The sequence below is a fragment of the Parambassis ranga genome, chromosome 6, assembly GCF_900634625.1.
Source record: "Parambassis ranga chromosome 6, fParRan2.1, whole genome shotgun sequence".
Lineage (NCBI taxonomy): Eukaryota > Metazoa > Chordata > Actinopteri > Ambassidae > Parambassis > Parambassis ranga.
Genome location: NC_041027.1, coordinates 6,080,636 through 6,096,254, shown reverse-complemented (window position 1 = coordinate 6,096,254; position 15,619 = coordinate 6,080,636). Strand labels below are relative to the sequence as shown.

General features: G+C 42.3%; 1 protein-coding gene across 4 annotated transcripts in view; it reads left to right on the top strand.

The window, feature by feature from the left end:
- mob2a (MOB kinase activator 2a) overlaps positions 1–15,159 on the top strand; it is a 47,802-nt gene extending 32,643 nt beyond the window's left edge. For 3 of the 4 annotated variants that reach the window (XM_028408079.1, XM_028408077.1, XM_028408078.1), the window contains exons 2-5: positions 9,666–9,826; positions 11,718–11,811; positions 13,566–13,690; positions 14,160–15,159. In XM_028408079.1, the coding sequence (XP_028263880.1) occupies positions 9,666–9,826; positions 11,718–11,811; positions 13,566–13,690; positions 14,160–14,479 (700 nt within the window). In that variant the 3' untranslated portion in view covers positions 14,480–15,159. Of the gene's footprint in view, positions 1–2,954; positions 3,175–9,665; positions 9,827–11,717; positions 11,812–13,565; positions 13,691–14,159 lie in introns of those variants that run through there. The other variant, XM_028408076.1, reaches the window with a different exon arrangement.
- Positions 15,160–15,619: the final 460 nt, after the last annotated feature.

Below are 15,619 nucleotides of genomic sequence, written 5' to 3'. Positions count from 1 at the left end.
AAATGGTTCTAATTCTTGACTGACTATGCCGTTCCTTTAATCATCTCTGTACTAGGTGGTAGTAGATATGCATTTTATGTTTTTTCTAGTTGTGGCAGCAAGCAAAACCCTTCTCTGTCTAATTGAAAAATTTGGCATTGTATGGCAGGTCGCCGAGTTCAGTGTGCAGAGTGTCTCCTGGCCCTGCTGACCTTTTATTCGGGCCTATAGAAAACCCCCAGGCACTAAAGACTTTCAGTCAGCTCTGTTTTCACTGCCTAAGACCTTACCTAAACACACTCCCACACACCCAGAACGCAACACCAACAGGTCTTACAGAGAAACTTAAAACTGCTCTTTCTTTTTTCTTGTTTTTAATTTAAACTCATCCATTTTCATCCAGTTTTAATACGATTGGGCACTTGACTTGTCTGTCATTTTGATCCCAGCTGTGGTTGGAGATTCACTTTGGTAAAGCTGGGACTGGGCTGCTGCCAGGCCCCAAGGCGCAACTGCTGTGGTTGTGACTCATGTACTGTTGGCCTGGAATCAGTGTTTTCTTTGTCTCAAATAGGTGGAATGTCCGCTGACTTTCAGACCCAACCTGTTGGGCCAGCCATCCTTTTTCATCAGTGAGGAGACTGCTGCTGGTCATCATGCTTTGTCCATTAAAACACTTTTTATCGCATCATTTTCTGTTCTATGTAGCACACTTCAACATACCAGTGTGGGATTTCATTCCACACAGGAACGCCCGTTACTGTTGCATTATGACGTCAATAGTGGAGTAAGAAAAACATTTTTTCTCTTTGTCTTCATTTTCACCTCTGCTATCTGTTGTGTAATCAGTTTTTCTCATAGTTATCATGCTTATTATTTCTTTTGCTCATCAGATTAAGGCTTAACAAAATTATAGTAATTATTATTAGTATTATGTATTTTTTATATATATTTTTATCTGGTCATTACAGAACACATATTTACACAGTGTATATATACTGTATATATACAGTAAATGTAGCACCAACATCTGTCTTTACAGCAACACCTGGTTTACAACAAGCAGATGACTTATTCCATGTCATGTCTGTATAGTGGAAACAAAGGTGACTATGACGTTAGCAAAGAAGAAAGTAAACCTCTGTCTGCCAGACAATGGAATGTGACCATTGGTTTCCATCCACGTCAGGCGTTGCATAAGAAGGGTCAGACATGTGGCATCTCTGTCTCCACCTGCTCACATAACAAGACAAACTACAGTTAAGGTGCGACCATATACTACCAGCCTAGTAAAAAAAAAAACTTTAGGATAAATGCCACATGCTCTTACAATGTCCATGCTTATTTCACTAATACACACACTAGTAACTGCATAGTGGCAAGGCCCAGCTATCATAAATGGATGTCTTGACTGTGATTGCATGGATCCAATAGTTAGAAGCAAATTAATGGAAAGTTTCTTGAGCACAGGATTTCCATTATAGCAACATGGCTTTTTTGTGATTACATTTAGCCACTACAACAGCAATATCACACCAGACTCCTCACTGTAAGTACCACAGCTGGAGCCTCAGTGGGCCTCTAGATTACCTATCTCCTCCACAGAACTCAGGTTCAGTATGGCATTTGGGAAACATTCAGTACTGCAGACCCTGTAGCCCTTCAGAGCATTTCCTTTCATTTCTGAACACAAACAAGCTCATAGGTCCAACAGTCCACCTGAAAACAAGCTGCACTGGAATGTCAGCAGATGCTACACACACCAACTTACATATAGTACAGAGTCCTCACACAACTCCCTCATCTCTTTTATCTTTGTACCCACATAAAAGGAGTGGACATAGCTCCACAGATTCAACAGATTTGTGTGGGTTTGTGTGCATCCATGCTGTTGCTCCTGTACATGTCACATCTGTAGCCCAGCAAGTTTTGTCTTTTGAGGAGACAAAAAATGTAAAACAGGCTTTTTGTAGAGCAGAAGACAATGAAGGGAAGAGGTGACGACAACAAACCCTAAAGAAGGGAGGAGAATGTGTGAAGAGAGCAGTAGAAGAGGGAGAATAAGAGGGGGAAGTCTGTTGAGAAGCACTAATTAGAGGGAACAACAGCAACGGAATGATAGTTTGGTAACGCCAGCTGTAATCTTCTCATGAGTGGAACGTCTTTCAATTGTCGATGTTTACTTCCTTTTGTTCATTGTGTTCTCTGCTGTTGTCGGCTCTGCTTTTTGTTGACAATTTAATTAGAATTTATATCATCCTCATGCTTCGAATAATGTCTGTCTGAAGTTATTATGTCAAGTTCTTGTTCTGATTATTCAGAAGTGCAAAAAGAAACTTCTCAACATTTTTACAGATCCACCTTTTTTGGCTCTCAAACTGGCTTTGTTTGATTCTCTGTACTGGTTCTTCAACTTCAAGACGTGTTTGAACACGTCTGACTGCTGCCAGCTTGTCATAACTGGACCTCCTGATGAAGTTCAAAATCAACAGAGGAATGTGGCCTAGCAGTCTCTGCAGGCCTGCCGCTAGTTCTCACCCTGCAAAATAGAAGTGATGCTCTGCGGACTCTTAATTAGTAGGAAAGTCAATTCATGAAACATGGATAAGGGAAGACAAACACATTCATTTACTACCCTCCACCAAAGAGCACCCCACTTGTTTTAATAATGCAAGAGTTTAAAATCTGCTGTATGAGTAATTTTGCTGTTGTTGCAAAAGTTAATCTTGTGTCACCTGTTATCTTACAGCAGACATATAAACCGTAGCGGCACCTTTCTTTTTTATTTCCTTATAGCACACAGTTACTAGCTGGCCACCTGTTGCTACATTGTAACTACACTTCAGGGAAAAGGACGTCCATATGGGCAGACTCTGGCGTCATGACGCACCGCCCACCTGGTCCTCTTTCTCCTTCTCTGATTGGGCGACAGCGTCAGGAGGAGGAAGGGCTCCCTCTGAAATGTAACTACCAAGAGTTTCTTCTCTGCTGTACAGTGAGTCAGTTTCACGCAGGACATATTACAGCTGAACGACCTGAAAGGGAGACGTTCTGCAAACTTTTCTTCATGTTTTAAACTATGGTCGGAGATTATTGCTCCTTTTCTGGAGATAAGACGGACATGCACCCTCAGAAAAACTCAAAAAACGGACTAAGTTGCAAAATGGTGCTTCAGGCAGTCGGAAAAGTACTCAGGTAAAAAAAACTATATTGTATCAGTTGGTGACATTATGACATTTGAGTCGAGTTTGTACTGTAAAGCGCTTACAAAATGGTATTAAGTTGTAACTACAACGTCAACAATGTGTAACTAATTTAAATTGTCGCATTTTTCTTTTTTCCGCTAAACCTTCGTCGCCTGTATGTTCAGTGTGTTATTTTTTCTGACGTCGGTTTTCACCTTTAGTACTACCTTGTATTACAGTCTTACAGACTTTTAGTTGAGCCATGGGGTTACGTTGCGTAAATGTCTCGTCCTCTTTAAACAACGCGGAGAAGAGTCACAACAATTTCCAGCCGTGTAAATTGGAAGCCTAATCCCTCTTCCTAACAAGCCTCAACAAGAAACGTGACTCCTCATTTCGTCCAATTATTTACGACACATGTAATGGTTTAATGTGGGCAACTAGAGGAGAAATTATTTTAAATGACAGAATGACAGAAACAAACTAAGTGCAGCGTGTCTGAAAATATAATTGAAGCTACCTTCTAATCTTTTCTCACAGTGACCCATTTAGACTGTCACTACATTGTAAACACAAAAATGGAGGAAATATTATTTTTAATTTCTGGATCTGCAAGCACAAGTTCTTTTTGCTGTCTTTGAAACGGGCCAAAGTTGTCTGTAAATGTGAAGAATTTTAAGGTGCTGTCACAAAAAAAGTTCTAATGTGAGTAAGTAGACCAATACTTAAAACATGCATGACCCAGTAGGATTCTTTTTGTGTTTGTCATACATACAGAGTGTCACAAACAACTATGCAGTCAAGATGGTGTGGAGAATTAGTGCAGTTCAAGACAAACCCTAACCTAGTTTACATTTGTGTATTTGCCCTGTCTGAGTCATGTGAAGAAGGCATGCAGTGCCTGTGAGTGTGCTCCTCCAGGGGACACACCATTCTGTCTGTTAATGCTGGTTTCCTCTTTACCTTTCAAATCTGGGGACAGGTGTGTTTTTCCAGGCAGCAGCCAAGGGGCATGTGGGTGAAAACCTGTTATGTTTTGAGAAGATGTGATGAGCGATAGTGAGAAGAATATCCACCGTTTTAAGATCCCTAAATAGATTGTTAGACCATGATGTGTTGGGCAGAGCAGGGAATGTTTTAGTACAATTTTGAAAGACATGTGACAGGTAGAGACAAGTTTCGCTGCTTTTGTTTTACTGGAAAGTCAGCCTGATGATGCTTAAGAAATCAGCTGGAAATACACATTGTTATGTGTGTGGGAGGAAAAGAGGGGTGTGAGGTTTCACAGATTTTCTGTCATGGGGAAATACTGAGCACAAATCACATCATCAAAGTTAACAAGGATGCATAGTTTGGAATTTTATTAGGGGTGGGGGGCATGTAGAGCTGTTTATAGCTCCAGTTTTAACCTGTTTCCACTTCTAGTGAATAATTGAATGCCCTTGGCTTGGAAGCAGGTATGAATGCTATACTACCGAAGTGTCAAAGCTTTTAACAGTGTATTCCCCTGAGGGTAAACATGCTGCCTTGTATGATCTCTACTGCTTTCTTTTGTTATATAGATTAATTGAATAGTTTGGATCAAATCTGTACTCTCCCATCAGTGGTTTTTGTTTTACCACTTGATTCAGTAAACATCAGAACAAATCAGATAGACTGATTAGATTGATCAGAGTTTATCTGTGTTGCTTTCTGTCATGCCAAGTCAATGTCAGGGCTAGTCATGTTCCTGTAAGGTTACAGTTGCCAAGTGCTTAACTACTGGCCTGGTCTTATCTTGTCCCAAACCCCCTTCCTCTCACAGATGTGTGTTGTGATGTTGATGAGGGTCCATTGTGGAACTGGCAGGGGGTCCTTACACACTCTGCAGGATTGAGGACCTGAATAGGATTTAGCACAGGATGACAAGGGGAAGAGGAGGCAGCCAGAATTTTTTTTCTGTGTGTTTGTGTGTATGCACACATGTTTAAGCCTGCACCCTGGCTACAGTTCCTAATAATTTACAGCACTGCTTTTGCTGTAAAGTAATGCTACCGATTAATTGGAGGCAGCTGCACCTTCATTATCTTTGTTTCCTTCTTATCTCTTTACTCCAGAACTAAAACTGGAGCTGATTATCTGTGCGTCAAACTTCAAACTTCAGGAACAACTCTGACAGAGTGTTAAATCTTAGGTTTGTCCTTAAGCCTGCCTCTTTTTAGCCTGTGGTTTGCCTGCTTTTCCTCTGTCTGTGGTTTTTCAGGGAAAAGAGCCACAGAGTCCATTCAATTTGAATTCTGAAATAGATCAGCAGCCCTGGAGAAAAGTCAACCAACAAAAGCTCTTTTTACATTCACTCATTTCTCACTTCTTATCTTCTAAGATCGGAGTGATATCCTGTTGCTGTTTTATTGCAGTTTTTCAGTCCTTGCTACTTACTACCTACTACTCTCAGGTGTGGGTTTTTTCCTTTGGAATTGATATCAATCAAAAACCTCTAATTGTGTTCTGTGGTACAATGGTCTTTTGTATAACTCTGTGACTTTATCTCCTCTTAAACAAAAAAGAGCATATGTTCACACCTTAGAGCTCATCCTCTTCCTTTAGAGGTGACAAAAAGACCTACACTTTCTGTGCTTGTTTATTTTATTTTAAAGGAGGAAACTCTTTGCCTGCTGTTATTACTCAAATCACATCTTTTCAATCGCTGTAAGAATCAGCCATCTGAGACTAGATAGTAGGTATGAATGCTGCTCTTTGTCGTCAGTGTTGCTCGTGCTACTCACCCTAGGAGATTGCATTAACTGCATCCATATGCCCATAGTTAGATTTCCCTGTGCTCCAGGAGGCCAGTTCATGCAATGTTTGCGCAATATCTGGCTTGGCAGGAGCCGCAGACCTAAGGGGAAAGTCATTACATGCATTTTGTCAAACAGGTTCCAGAATTTAGTTGTGTTTACAACATGTCAGTGGAACCAGTAAATACACAAAATCCCAGGCCTTGGCGGCTTTACAAGAGCATGAGTATTGATGGAATTTATTTCTGATGTGGTGTTTAGGTGATAAATTAGTAAAGAACAAGCATGGAGGAGGGAAGGGGAAAGCTATTAAGTAGCAAATGTATTTTAGAGAAGGAATTTAATACGCAATTAATTCTAGCATAGTTCTGTAATATGACCTCATATTAGTCCCAGATTAATTGGAACCAGGTTCTCTCTAATAGAACATGTTTGTTGCGTACCTGCTAGTGGGCTTCCCCTCTTCACACAAAGCTTATTGTAGAACTAAATGTATACAGTATTCATCTGGCACACCGTCAGCTAATATACAGCAGCAAGTATTTGCGCCAGTTGGAGGCCAGAGGGATGTGTGCTTGACTGAACAGTTTTGGTGGGCATACACATGCTTGTACAAACACAGCCTCTCAGACCAGACAGAACCTGCTTCTTCTAGATTTTCTCGGGGTCTCTGGTGGGATCAGGCCCATGACGCAGCTGTTGTGACCAGCTGGATTGACCATGAACAGTGAAAGGGGAGTACAGCCAAAGCCTAGTCTGAGTATGTGTGTACGTCAGTGTGTACTTAGAGTCACAGGTGTGCTGAGTATCTGTGGCATTGTACAAGGGGAAAGGTAATGAGTGGAGGGCTTGATGATGGGGGAGGTGGAATTACTGGGAAAAGTGAAAGGGTGAGAGTCTCTAACAGACTGAACTGAACAGCTGTTGAGTCAGTCACTCTGCAGGGCTGACCTCCCTGTCACCCAACTATACAACCCTATTTCCTCACTGTTTTTGTGGCAGATAAACATAAGCAGGTATTTTCCCATCCTCTCGTCCCCCACTTTTAAGTGCTCCAAAAGAATCAGCAGTTTTACACATTTGACTTATGGCTGACCAGGTTTTTCTGATCCCATGTGATCCTATGTCATAGTCTTGGTCCTATTGGTGCCAGGCAGGCTATTGCTCCCCCCACCCATCCTGGAGACATGTGCCTGGCCTTGGCTTCAGTTCCCCTCTACCCCTGCCCTGATCTGTCCCTGATCTGGTAAGGAGAAAGAGGCATCGGCTGCCTTTTATGGCAAAGACTTGCCTTGGAGAACTTTACCAAGAACAGACAAAGTGTGTGTGTGTTGGAGAGACTATGTACATGTGAGGGGAGGAGTGCTGGCACAGAGGAAGTTTTCTTTATCCTAAAATAAACTAATGGCCCCAGAATTTCACCTCCCATTACCACACAAATGTTCACAAGAAGTGGAGGAGGCATTTGTACAGAAAATGATGAAATTACAGAGGCAGGAAATAGCTCAATGAAACAGAATGTTTTCAAAAGGATCCTTTCATAGGAACCGACCAGTGTTTCTGAGAGGCTTAGCAAAGCCTTTGAAAAGTTGTGAAGGCTTGACAGTATCTGAAGATGAAGCTTGTTCCTTGGCTAAAGCTCTTTCACATGACAGAACATGTAACTCACAGCACAAAACCACACAGACCACATGATTATCTCTGTGTCCTCGTGAGCCGGAAGATTTTTTTTTCCTGTTTTGGGCAAGGAAGCATACAGAGATAAGGAAAAATGAAAGACATTATAAAACAAGCATGGGAATGAACAGTAATTAAAATGTGAGTCAGTACAGGTCATGAGTTAAATGGGGAGTTAGTCGGGCAGGATAATAGGTGGGGACAGAAAGATGAAGGGAAAAGAGCACGAAGGGATGAAAAGAGAGGGTAAGGACGGGGCAGAGGCCTGAGGCTTTTGACCCTGAACAATAGGATGATTAGACAGGTGAGCCAGCAGCCCAAAGACAGACGGAACAGAAAGAAACGCCTATAAGCTCAAAGGAAGACAAGATATCTGTTTAAGAGAGAGACGGAGAAAGAGAGATGGGGTAAAACAGAAAGTAGTCAGTCATTAATAATTACCCAGCAGTGTAATCTGCTGTGTCCTTGGTTTTAAATGAGGCCAAAACAAGCTCAGGTGCTGTCTGATAGGAAGAACTGAGCAGCTTGGTGAATCATTACCAAGCAAATGAGAACCTGAGCAATGCAGTATGTTTGTGCAACTGTCTGTCCTTTAGATCTTAATAGTTTTCCACAAGAATCCTAAAGGCAGTTTGACATGTTAATTAGAAACAACGGCCAACATGTGAAGAGAGGGCAAATTTAAACAATTACAAAGTAAAAGGCTGCAGGCTCTGTATGCGTGATGTTGACATGCCTTCCCTTGTTTGCTGAGGTGGAAAACTGTGTGGCCTTTGCTGGGGAAGAGAATGCAACTGCAGAGGGTGTTTGAGTGCTCCTGTCCAAGCTGACTTGTGCCTCATAGTCCAGAGATGTTTTGAAAGTGTTTATTAGTTCCCATGGTTGTCATTTGGGTCTGTGTTGATCTGCCTTTTCTCTTCCTTCTTTTAAGCCCTTCTGGTCTCTCAATTTTTTCTGGCTGCATGACTGTGTAATACCCCTTTCCCCACACTCCACTGTCAGCCCTAGTGAAAGTGAGAAGGGAATTCATGTTTGTGATCCCATGTCATTAGTGCTGTGAGAACAGCTTTCCTCAGAAATGGAGCTAGAGTTGCAATCTTTCGACAACAGTTAGGGATATGGGAGTGCAAATAGGAAGGAAAGGGGATAAGCGAGAGCCAAGAACACATGTGCAGGATCATTGTGTTTGGACATAGGGTGCGGAGAGAGGAGGATGAGAAGTAGGGATAGAGTGGGTGAGCGCAACAAGGCCGGAAATGAGGGTCAACAAAAGCACAATAAATTCAGGGAGCAAACTGAAACTCCCTTGTCCTTAAGCAAACCCAAATAGAAGTAACAGAGCCAAGTGGAACGAAATAGAGATGTAGGGGGACATTGAGAACTTGAATTGAGTCAGGAAGTCATGTATATGCAGACTGTGGGGCAGTCAATTGCGTTAGTATGTTTGTATGTATGATTTTCTATCAAACCTTCCAACCTTTGACCCTAGGTTGCACTGCCTCTACTGACACAGACAGAGCAGTAGCTGGGGGGAGGGAGGTTAGAGCCCTGGAAGTGCAGGAAGAGTGTGATATGACATCCCTGTGCTAAAACTAGCAGTGGAAGTACAAGGCACTAGGGATGGCTGTCTGTGGGAAGCTATAGACTCAACATTATGTCAGAGGTCAGAGTTAGAGGTCAGGTATGGCAACAAAAACCTCTGTTTTGTCTGTTTCAGCTGGTGAGAACTCATCCAGTGTTAGGAAAAGTCACATGATGTTTATATTTTTTAAGTCTGAATATTTTATATTCGGCCCCTTATGTTGTGGATCTGAGATCTTTCTGTCTGCAAGTAGATTCTTGGATTTGCATTTTAAGCATTCTAAATAATTTGTGCTGGTGTTCCTGTTCCTCAGTGGAATTGTATTTGTTTGGCTCTACATGGAGAATGTTGTAAAACTTTTAAGTACTTTTCAGACCATTTTGTTACATTTGCATAATTCTTATTTACTCTTATATATTAATTCTTATATTACTCTTTCTTAACCTGTCCTCCTCTGTGTTGCAGGAAGTCAAAGACGAAGCCAAATGGAAAGAAGCCTCCGGCAGAAGAGAAGAAGCAGTACTTGGAACCAGAGTTCACAAAAATCCGTGTGGTTGACTTTGACCTCAAGGAACTGGTGGTGCTGCCCAGAGAGATAGACCTCAATGAATGGCTAGCCAGCAACAGTAAGTGTCTGGGAGGGTAGATTGTATTGATCATGCTGAGTTACAGTTTAGTATCTTAACTATATGAAATTTGTTAAGGCTGCAACTTGTGAAACTTTCGTTTGGAAATGTTATTTAGGTCTGTATGCACTTGTCATCTGGAGATAACAAGATGTTCTAGCGATGCGGACCAGCCAAGACCTTAACACAGTCCAGGCCTGGCACTATATTGAGTCTTCCTTATTGTACTTTCTGTAAACACTTGTTGTTTACTGCTGCTCTCTGTGTCATTAGGAGAATTGTTTTCTGAAGTTTAGTAAACCTCTCCACAGCCTGGCTGGTTGATCGATCTCAGGAGGCTCTTTATTTTGTCTGTCTCCTTGACTTTGTTTTGGTTACATGTCCAAACTTGCCAGGTGCTGGCTGAGGGAAGAAGAAAAGCAAGCAATCTTCCTTTCATTTTAGGCTGATAAAATACTTGCAGGTTTTCACATGTTGATGTGTTTTTCAACATAAATTTGAAAGTTATTTAAGCCAGCTTGTATCAACTTGTGGCCATCACTAAATGAGCTGTTTTGTGGCAAGAAAAAGGTGCTGAGCAACCACAATTATAGACATGTTTAAATCATCCAAATTTAAAATTGACATAGTGATTACTTTGTCAAGCAAGTAAAGTGGTATGGTATGAGTGTCATATGGTGCAATTCATAAGAGAAAGCCAATACTTCTTTTTTGGAGGAGTAACATTGAAAGTGATGTAATTTGTTGCAGCCATCACTTACTGTGAACACACACAGGTTCAATTAACACAAAAGTTACTCACCATATTTTAACATAAATAGCAGGTTAAAAAAAACACTGCCTTGCAAGTAATTGTAATGGAAAATAATATTCAGTGTTGGACACTCAAACTGTTCATTGCACAGATTTACTGAGTTCCTTAGCTAGTTTGAGATAATTATACGATTAAAGATACCATTCAGACAGGGGAAGGTCAATCCAGCCAGAGTGGGATCGAATCCGTATTGCTTTATGAATATGTTAAGACCTATTTTGAAGTTCGGCTCTTGCACACATGCTAGGTGTCGCATTGTACAATTTAGACCGCGGTAGGACAGGGTGCACACATGCATGGTTTCTTTTGCTTCGTTAGTTCTTTTTTTTTTTGTTGTTGTTTGTTTTCATTCCAAAGTGCAGTTGATGTCTTTGTAGCCATGTCGAAAATAAACTCCTGGCTAAGCTTTCCTCGGATGCTTACTCACATACCTGGATGACCTGGATACTTTCCCCATGAACCCAGATGTATGATGTCAAGTAGGATTCACTAGCCGTGTTTGCATTCAGACCTCAGTCAAACTGAAATCAAGTGGAAATCCGACTTTAACCGGAGTTCCGCTGTTCAGATGGAGAAAAAAATCAATCTAATTACACAAGTCCGAATGGGTCTAAGAATGCTTTTTTCCCTTGTAGCTGAAAGGTTTAGGTAAACTGTTTGCAGTCAAGGAAGTCATACAATTTAAAGAATCTCACCAGTCCAGAAGATTACGTCTTAACATACAGACCCTGCTGTTTTTGCAGTGTACTTGGGAGTGAGGGAGTTTCCCTCACAACACACAAATACCTGTTTCAACAACCGGAATACATGTCAAAGCTGCAGCCACCTCCCATTCTTCCATCTTTGTTTCTGAGGCTCACACACTAGTGAAGGATGTGTTGACATGATAGATTAGTCTGTGTGTTTGTGCTTTTATGTATGCGACCGTAAACTCACAGGTGTGTCTTTACCAGATGGAAGATAATGTGACAAAAAATATGCTATGACATAAAACTGTTTTACCACCTGTGATATATCCTTGTAAGCAGATCACGTGTAGTGTGTAACGTATTACCTCCTCTTTTGATGTTTCCGCAGCGACAACATTCTTTAATCTTATCAACCTGCAGTACAGCACCATCTCAGAGTTCTGCACTGGGGACACCTGTCAAGCCATGACAGCCTGCAACACGTAAGTTATCTGCCACATGTTTGGTTTATTCATTGTGCACCTGCCGAGCCCCATTGGAATCTGGTGTCCCATTGCTTTATTTATTAAGGCCATGTTTCCCTGGTCAGCTGGGGTCAGCTCACCAGGAATAGATAAGTATTTATCTACCTACTTTGCCCTGTCAGGGTGGGGTGCCATCTTTATGTATGAGAGGCCTTTATTCCCGCGCGTCTACTCAAGGCTGGAAAAACTGGACTACAAACACCTTGAAAAGCCACAAAAATGCACATGCTCACCCACACACTCACTTCACGAGAACTATGACAATGACAAACAGCTGTTGACAGATGACAGTAATATGACAGATTTGCTGCCAGAGAGCAATATGTCACGAGTTAACCTCTCCGTCAACAGTGGATTTTTCCACCGGTGTCACCTTAAGCTACTGCTTCTAACCCACACCCTGAGAAATGGAGTAAACAAACGTGCCTTGCCTGCGGTATGTGAGCAGAGGAGGCAGCAGATTAACAGGGCTATGGAAACAACAATATCTTAATTAAGAGAAAAAACATAGACTGTAACTTACATATATTAGTTTGTTTTAACTGCAACACCAAAGCTTGCAACACTGATCATACCTCCTTCCACCGCCTGCTGCCTAGCACCCCACCCTTTTCCTGCCCATGCAGACCTGGCACCCACACCCCCTCTGTGGTGAAAACTGACTGAGCCACAGTCAGAGCAGCGTCAGTGCCCCTGCCTAAGGGCAGAACTCAACACTATTTTTGGAAGGAAATGTTTCCATGACCTATGAGGGAACAGAACCATTTGGTAGCTATTTAGACCCATTTTGTATGGTTGGGTGGAGAAATGTGCTTGCTGTGTTCATTAGTGTGCGTAATAGCTGCTTCCTTTTTGGATTTAGTTGGTTAACATAAGCAGATTCTTTAAGTATTAAGACATTTAAAAGCAAAGAGTCTTTGTGTTGTCTTTTATCTCTGAGGCCTCCTTCATTTACTCCTAATGCTGTAGGAGTAAATATATTGTCAGTGGGTTCCTGGTGCTGTGGTCAGTGGGTCTCCTCCTACAGGGTCAGTTACATGAACACTTGACATTCCTCAGGATTTGTAATGTCTGAGACCTACATTGCAAACAGCTTCACCTGCACTCAAATTCTTTTCATTTGTTTAGCTGCTCATTAATTGTGATTGCCTGAGTACCATATTTGTTATCTGTTAGGGGTCTGCTGACCTGATTGCGTGACTAGCTTGGTGCTGCCAACTTTACCTTTAGTCAACTTTCCTTTAGTCAACTTTCTGATTCCAAGCCAACTACTTGCAATTCACATATCTGGGTCAGCTCCAGGGGAGTTGTTGACCAGCAGGGGGACAGAGGGGGGCCTCAACAGCAAAGAATTTGATCCAAACAGGAAAAAAGATCAGGGTCAAGTGCAGCTAAAATGCTAACATGATAGTGTGGGACATACAGTACTTGTAGTGTAATTGAGATTTCATTTCATGTTTTCCCAAAATGAGGACAGCAGCTGATGTTTCATAGGACAGTTGTGTGTCATGGGTCACCTGTGGTTTGTTGTTGTTCCAGGAAACACTCCTGTTTACATCTCACATGCTGCCACAAACGTTCATTATGATTAATCAAGCTGAACTGACAGTTGTGTAATCAGATCTGGTTCTTCAATAGTATGTTTCCATGTTACTATGAAACACGTAGGTTACAGCAGGGACTGACTAAAGTTCTTTTTCTTTTCTTTCTAGAATATACTACTGGTATGACGAGAAAGGGAAGAAGACAAAGTGCACTGCTCCACAATATGTCGACTTCGTAATGAGTCTTTGTCAGAAACTGGTCACAGATGAGGAAATCTTTCCCACAAAATATGGTGAGTATTCCTGTTTACCATTGAGAGCTGTCAGAAGTAACCGATGTTGTGCTGCCCCCTGCTGCCTCAAATGAGTGGCCAGACTTTGATCTTATTAAGGGACAAGACTAGAAAGATGCAGACATATTTCTTCCACTACTAAAAACATTGAGCTTTATCATTATTAAAAACAGGGACACTGTTTATATCTTACACTCTTTTGCATTAATAAGCATTAAAATGTGAGGAAATACATGAAATTCTTCAATAGAAAGTCATTAGAGATAGGAACAAATATTCTTCTCATCAACAAACTCTTTTAGCTCTTGAATTCTGACTTGTAAAAGCAGCACAAATCATGTTATGTTTGTTAGAGCTTAACATCCCAAACTGTCTGTAATAAAGTTGTTAAAATGTTTTCCTTCCTTGTGATGATTTCCATTTGTAAAGCATTCTCTCCTGTCTTTCTTTGCCTTTTTCCTCCCTTCAGGCAAAGAGTTTCCCAACTCCTTCGAGTCCTTGGTAAAGAAGATCTGCCGGTACCTGTTCCACGTGCTGGCTCACCTCTACTGGGCGCACTTTAAAGAGACGGTGGCTCTGGATCTGCAGGGCCACTTGAACACTCTGTATGCACATTTCATCGTTTTCGTAAGGGAATTCAACCTGGTCGACCCCAAGGAGACCTGTATCATGGACGACCTGTCCGAAATCCTCTGCACCCCCGCCCCGCCGCCTGCACCGACCCCGGCACCCTCCACCCCTGCCTCGGCACCCTCTCCCTCTTCACAAAATCACGTGACGGAGAGATGAGCAGGGGTGTCAGCACACGGTAGCCCTGGGGGTGATAGAAGATCAGATAGTGGAGAGAAGGAAACACAGCCTGGCCCCCTTTCTTGGTGCAAGCAGGACTTAAGAGACCTTCCACAACCCTTATATTTCGCTACAACACCAATCAACCAGCCGGAAAGAAAGGGGGAGAAGGTGTTTTGGTAGGGTTGGGTTGACGGGGAGGGGTTTGTCACGCCAGCAGGAATTGGCGTGAGCGTTCCTCCCAGGGGCAAATCCCTCCCATCTTCTCTGCAATTTAAACTAGGAACAAAAAAAGTATGTGTATGTTTTACTTTTGGTTTTTATTTTATTTCTTTTATTTTTGTTGAAGTTTTACTCAGTTTTATTTTTTGTTGATTGAGGCTGGGGGTGCAGTGTGTCCATCAGCCTCCCTCTGTCCTCTACCTATCATACAGTACAGGAAGGGGGCTCTGCTTTGCTTCAACCTACTATTGTACAGTGTTGTTGATGCCTAGAGAGGAGGCCTCTCTGCTCACCTGTGGGCTTGTCTTTCCCATCTCCAGCAGTGGGAGGCAGCCCGCAGGCACACGGCCACTATGCTGGCCTGTAAGGAGCCACGTTACTGCCGAATGGGGTGATGCTAGCAAATCACTGTTTGGGTTGTTTATGTAGGGGATGATTAAAGCGCTTCTTACTCAGGATCTGAGAGAATATGTCACTGCTGCAGAGAGGAAATAACTCTCTTTTTCATTCTCTGTCCCTTTGTTCACCAGACTGACAGATGTTGATCATGTTTAACTACAGTACAGTAATCACCTGGTGAACCCCTAACAAACATGTTCCGGAGCCTGCCTGTAGAGGGCAACAAACATGTAGACAAAGCCGCAGTAACAAGGAGACCGAGAAGAAAATATAAAGATTGTATGCTAGATATTTAATCTGATCAGAGATTGGAGGAGACAGACTGGTGGCCATTTCAGCTGCATCAGAGCTGTTGTTCAGCACAGCGGCAGCCCCTCAAAACACCAACAGCACCTCCACCCACTCCAGCAGCACAGGAGGACAAAGACATGAGGTAATGTCTGCAGGCCCAGAGAGGGAAACAGAGAGGGAGAGGGGGAGAGAGGTGTGAAGCTGCTCTGCTGTTACTCACAGTACAAA